The following is a 6,000-nucleotide window of genomic DNA, read 5'->3' on the forward strand; positions in this document are numbered from 1 at the left end:
TTATGACAACAATACTTATTATAAAGAATCTGAAGAAGGAAAAAGGCCATGGATTCAAACACAGACTTTTCTGTCCTTTGCTAAAACAACTAGTACATTTTCTTTCATGCATTCTGCATTCCACTGGACCACATGCTGAGGTAATACAACCTCTTTCCACAGCAAGCTTCGGAAACACAGATGGAGTTTCTGACTGCCCATATGGCAAAAACCACTTACTGCAACCAGACAGCTGCAGGAAGTGGGCAAATTCACTGGGAGAGGGGTGTGTGTGTGTGTGTGTAAAACATTACAGGAGCTCAAGAAACTTGCTGTTCATACGTATATCCTTTAAAGTAGCTTAAAGTTTTCATTTATATTTCTGAATAGTAGTTCTTATTTGTATTCTTTCCTGGCACAACTTCAGAGTTTGGAACTCGAGCGAGTTTATAAACTATTGTTAGAAACAACATGAATTGACACAACATAACTCTTTTGTTTAAGTAACAGAAATGTTGTATTTTAAAATTTATTGGGTCCATTCTGTGAATGGAAGGGCTCCTTCCATTTGTGGAAGGAGATGGGATCCAGGGGAAGCTGCTACTGGAGGAATGGGTATTGCTGATTCACCTGTGGCTCCCTATCCTGCCTTCCACACTCCTCCAGAGCAACTTTTCAGTGGACACAAAGGTCTGCAATGTGAAGGAGGATTCAGCAAAAAAAAAATAAAAATCATCTCCTCCCTTCCTCCAGTAGGAGTGTCTCATGAGTGTTCTGGATCCAAGCCATTTTCTTTCTGCTCCCTGATAATGAAATGATGGTTTCAGCAATAATTTAACAATGAGTCATTACTGTGTTGTTTTTATTACTAGGGATGCCAACTATGCATATCAAACATCATTTTATCTCCCCCCCCCCAAAAAAAAACCAACAACTGCCAGATGGGCTAACCTTATAATAAAACAAACAAACAAACAAACAAACAAAAACAACAGGTCACTAAATTAAGCATGTTTCAAGTCCCATAGATTTCAAGTCCCATAAATCAAACCAAACACATTAACATCAGCATTAAAATACTTAACATTCTCCCCAACAAACATTGCTAGATAACTGAATGTCAATGCCATCTTTGCTGTGAAACTATCTAGATCACAAGTGGACTGGATATACTGGACTTTCTTTAGGTCCAAGGTTCTAAGGAATTACAAGTTGATTCATTCATTGAAATCTACCAGAGGCTATATATATTTCCCTGTTAGCACTCACACTAAATTCTTGGGCCACTGGGCTTAGGGCTAGGGATGTGGGCCTCAAATTTCCTCCTATTTTAATATATTTGATATCACACTAAGAAAGAAAAGAAAAAGCAATCCTACGTTGATCCCAGGGCCTTCACACACTGACACTCATTCATGCAAAATGTTTAGATATTTAATTCATTTCTATCCTACCTTTCCATTCAATTTGGATCCACAAAACAGCTAACACCCACAATATATTTTTGAAATCTGAGTAAATTAATACAATCACTATAATGCCAATTCCCAGGCTACAATCCTAAGCAAATATGCCATGAATGAATGCTACTAACCACAGTTGGCCTTAATTCTGAGTAAAATTGTGCTGTAAAATGAATATAAAACTGAAGACTGTTTATGGACTTGGGTATCCTATAAATATATCACAACTACTGTTCCAGATGGGGTAATGAAACAAAACAGCCACAACCCAGAGACAACGTGCCACAAGCCATTCACAAACTCCACAGAAGAATGATAATCCATACCAAACTGTGATATATTATAGTCTCCAGCCTATTTCTTCCAATTTTGGATTGGTAGACAATGACATGATGACTGGCATGGAAATTGCTTTCAGTCCAATATGGAAAATGTGCGGCTGTAACACCCATCATCCCTGTTAGGCTACAACACCCATCACACCTGACTACCAGCCATGCTGCCTGAGGCTGATGGGAATAGGGTCCAACAACATCTGGAGGGCCACAACAGTTGTGGACTTGGGTAGCGTGGCACCCTGTGGAAGGCCAAAATTTGGCACCCACCCTCCCTCTCCAGCTGTTGCGCTGCCTTCCCAAAGCCAAGCCAAGCCTAGTTAGCGCTTTCCCAGCTTTGGGAAGTAGATGGGAGGGCTCTAGGACCCTACCAGAGCCCTCATGCCTCATGCCCAAAGCCAGACACCTCCTTACTCGCCTTTGGAAAGGCAGTGCCTCAGACAGCTGCCTCATCTCAGCACCCAATGCATGCACACTGCTCACACAGCTCTAAACCCAGCCCTGGCCACACGCTCCTTATCCATGTTTTAAATTGTTTCACCTAGGACTAAAACACTATCTGGCAAGTTGTTTACGAAAAGCAATTCATTGTGCATATTGTTCATTGCCCCCATGACACCTGCACACCTTTGGTCATTTGTGGCAGTGTGGAGAAAATTGTTCAATCCACATGGTAGGCCTCTAAGCTTAAACTGACACCTGCTGATGGCTGTAATGTAGAATGTAGCATGCCCTTAGTTTGGCTACTATAATATTTGCACTGGTCATTGTTAAAGTTCCAAGAATGCAGCATATGACTATTGCTTTAATATCTTAATTTTATGCATGCTAACTTTTTCCATTTCTAAAACAGGAGAACTTCCCATTTCCAGGAAAAGACACCCCCCCCAAACTCTACAGACTTCCACAAATATATCATTTGCTGACATTAGCTAAAACAGGCTAGTCTTTAGAAGAAAGGTCAGCTTCACTAAGACCAAAGGTATCACTAGGGAAGATATTACCCAAACAATTTCCTTTATCAGCAAACTTATCTGGGACAAATGCAAGGAATGTCTGCAAGATGCACACTTCATATTGTGAAATTCCTCCTTGTGGGGATTGCTGGCGTTTGGATGAAAACTCTTGTAATGGTCATCTCTCCTGACCTTCCGTGTGTGAGACATATTTTATAATGTAATAAATACATTAGATTTCCTTGTTTCTGCTCAATGTTGTTTCTGCCTTACATGAATTATTGTGACCTGCCCTTGGGATGAGATGGGTTAGGCATTTCATATACTATCAGCAGATATCTAAAAACCAAAGGGTGTGCAATGATAATAAATGACCCTGCTCCAAAAAAATAAATCACCTAGGCTGCAATCCTGTGTCCACTTTAGCTAAAAGCCCCACAGAATTCAGAGCGACTTAACTTCTGAGTAGCCATGCCTAGGATTACACTGGGATAGCTCAGCACGAGACTCTTAATCTCTGGGTCGCGGGTTCGAGCCCCACGTTGCGCGAAAAATTGCTCAGGGTCCCTTCTGATTCTGTGAGTTTATATATAAACCGGGGAGAAGGGAAAACTGCTTAAGTTTGCCTATGAAGCCGGCTCTGACTATCAGCTGACTCTTCCCCTTGCTAAACGGTGCATCTCGTCCATAAGTGACCATTCCCCGCTCTCTTTCCCTCGCTGCTTCTCGGCAGGTTATCTGGACGCTCATCTCGGCCAGAAAACAAACTTGATCCGCAGCTCTCCGGAGACTTTAAACGGAAGACCTTTCGCCAACCCGTCTCCCTGCCTCCCTCCCCGCTCCCTCGACGCACGTCTGGCTCAAGGGCGCAGCCAAAACTGCAGCGGGAAGAGGAAGGGAGACTTCCTCGGCGCCTCGTAAGAAAACGAGGAGAAAAGCAGGAACGGGAGAAGGAGCGTGTCTGAGGGCGACCCTCACCCGCTCTCCTGTCTGCCTGCCTCTCTCTCTCTCTCTCTCGCGCGCGCACAATGACTGACCTCGAGACAAAAGCTCGCCCCTCGCCAGCTCCCCGCGCGCTTCCTTTTACCTGAGAGGCGACCGGCTGGGGGGGCTCTCCGGAGCGAAGCTGGGCTCCAGCCGGGATGGGGTGTAAGAGTGGTAGGCTGTCAGGACCACGCTGCCCGTGTCTTTTATCTCCATTATGGCAACGGGCGCATGTCTTCCTCCTCCTCCTCCTCCTCGCCCGGCGGCAACTGCCTGCCTCAGCCGGCGGCGGCGCGGCTCCTCGGGATCAAAGGACCCTGTCACAAAAGCAGCGACATGCTCGGGCCCTTTAAGACTCGCCCCGGCCTCCCCCTCCCCACCCTCGCCGCCGAGCGCTGCTGCCGGGCTGGCGAGACCTCGGGGCTCTTCCTCCTGGCCCAGCAGCGGAATTAGCATAGGTTCAAAAACGCCGCCCCCCGCCCGCCACGCCTCCGCCCCAGGAGGACCCGCGTTTCTCCTCAAGGAATCCTTCGTGGCGCAGAAGCGCAGGGAGTTGCGTGCTGGCTCTCAAAATACAAACTCAGAACTAGTCTTGGTGCCAAGGCAAGGGAGGCAAAATAAAGATCATCGTTCCTCAGGGCAGGGCAGAAACTAGGCTTTCTGTCACCCGGGTCAAAGACCCAGTTTGGCACGTATGTACGCTAACACGGATGCGTGTCAGCGTGCGTACATACACATACATACGTACATATATACAAACAAACGCACCTCAACACATTTATTAATAAAGGGCATAAAAAAGCAGGCAATACATCATTCGAATACAAAGGAATCATTCCAGTAAAAGCAAATTGTTTATTAAAAGTAGAACCTCCATGTACAGCAACTGTCTATCTGAGGCCAGGTTTCGAATTCGATTTATTTGGTCACAGGATCATTAAAAGACTGTATTTCCATAAGATCAGCCAAGATCCTCTGGTTTCCTTTACATTTTTTTTCCTTTGAGGCTTTTTACCACCCACCCCTCTTCTTGGTTCTGTGCAAACCCCTTTTAAGGAGTTTTGATGTGTAAATTTACTCCCAAGTAAGCTTCATCAAGATTCCTTTCAATCAAAGGGCATGGGGAAGGGCTGTAGCTCGGTGTTAGAGCATGTGCTTTGCATGCCAAAGAGCCCAGTTCTGTGGCTGTGCTACTGCCAGTCAGTGTGGAGGATATTTGGCTAGATAGACCAATAGTCTGACTTGGTACAAGGCAGCTTTCTGTGTTCCCCTGAATTTTAATATATTGAGCAAAATATAGTGAGTGAGCGATCCAATGAAATTAAGAGATGGGTGATCTGGCCTGAATTAAAAGTGAGGAATGTATCAAACGTCTTTCTAATGTTTGGGGTCAGCACAATACAAAACGACAGGGTGTCAGTCTGTGGCCACCAGTATTCACATTCAGCTTTCCTATGAACTTCAACTGTGCTGTTTTTAGGAGTTTCTTCAATACTGAAATGTGGGTTTTGGTAGCAAAGGGCAAACAAGTCTAATACCCTCCAGTTGTTCCTCCATCAAATAAGCATAATTTTCATCTTTCTGATTTCAAATATATATCAGTTTTAGGAGTATATTTTCAGCCTTCCATATATGGAATGAAAGTTTGCTACATTTCTCTCCTTTGTTCATTGTTTCCAATGATACATTTATATAAAGTCATGGCGGTTATGAAAGTATGCAGATATAAGATAAAGAAAATATGTTCTTTGAAATCCACATCTCAGGTAATTGTTGATGAATAAATCGTTGAGAGATTCTGTTGAAAGAGGCATTTGTACTTTGAAATATTACACCTTGTTTTGCTTGTGAAGCAGATGTGCTTAATTGATAAATTGACGTTCTTATGAAGTAAAAATCCGAACTCATGAATAGAAGTCTTTTGAGATTAAGGCCTTTGAGGATTATTGTTACAAATTACAGTGTATGTCTGGAAGGTTATTCCTCTGCTAGCATTACTGTATTCAGTTAGCTGCAATAAATTTAAAAAAGTTTAGATTTCTTCAGATTGTTTAAATGGACTATCAAATGTAACATCTAAAAAGCAGGTTAAGGGCATGTTTGTATCCTCTGGGCAAGTAGAAAGATTAACACTCAATAGTTCATCCCACACTTTTCAGAGGATTTCCCCATCACTTTTTTATCTGCATAAAGTCTGGTTTTTTTAGGTGGGATTGTTACACTAGCAGGACAGAGTGCTTTAATCCATTTTAATTACACAAACCTAAATTTCTGGTTGGCACA

The 6,000-nt window shown here is 43.5% G+C and overlaps 1 protein-coding gene across 1 annotated transcript in view; it reads right to left on the bottom strand.

Moving 5' to 3' along the window:
• The window catches only part of ARHGAP28 (Rho GTPase activating protein 28), a 64,361-nt gene extending 59,996 nt beyond the window's left edge, over positions 1 to 4,365 (bottom strand). Inside the window, exon 1 of the mRNA XM_083622584.1 lies at positions 3,821 to 4,365. Within this exon, the coding sequence (XP_083478710.1) occupies positions 3,821 to 4,173 (353 nt within the window). The 5' untranslated portion in view covers positions 4,174 to 4,365. The remainder of the gene's footprint in view (positions 1 to 3,820) is intronic.
• Positions 4,366 to 6,000: the final 1,635 nt, after the last annotated feature.

The sequence above is a fragment of the Podarcis filfolensis genome (genome assembly GCF_964270895.1).
Source record: "Podarcis filfolensis genome assembly, chromosome: 7".
In the NCBI taxonomy this organism is placed as follows: Eukaryota; Metazoa; Chordata; class Lepidosauria; order Squamata; family Lacertidae; genus Podarcis; species Podarcis filfolensis.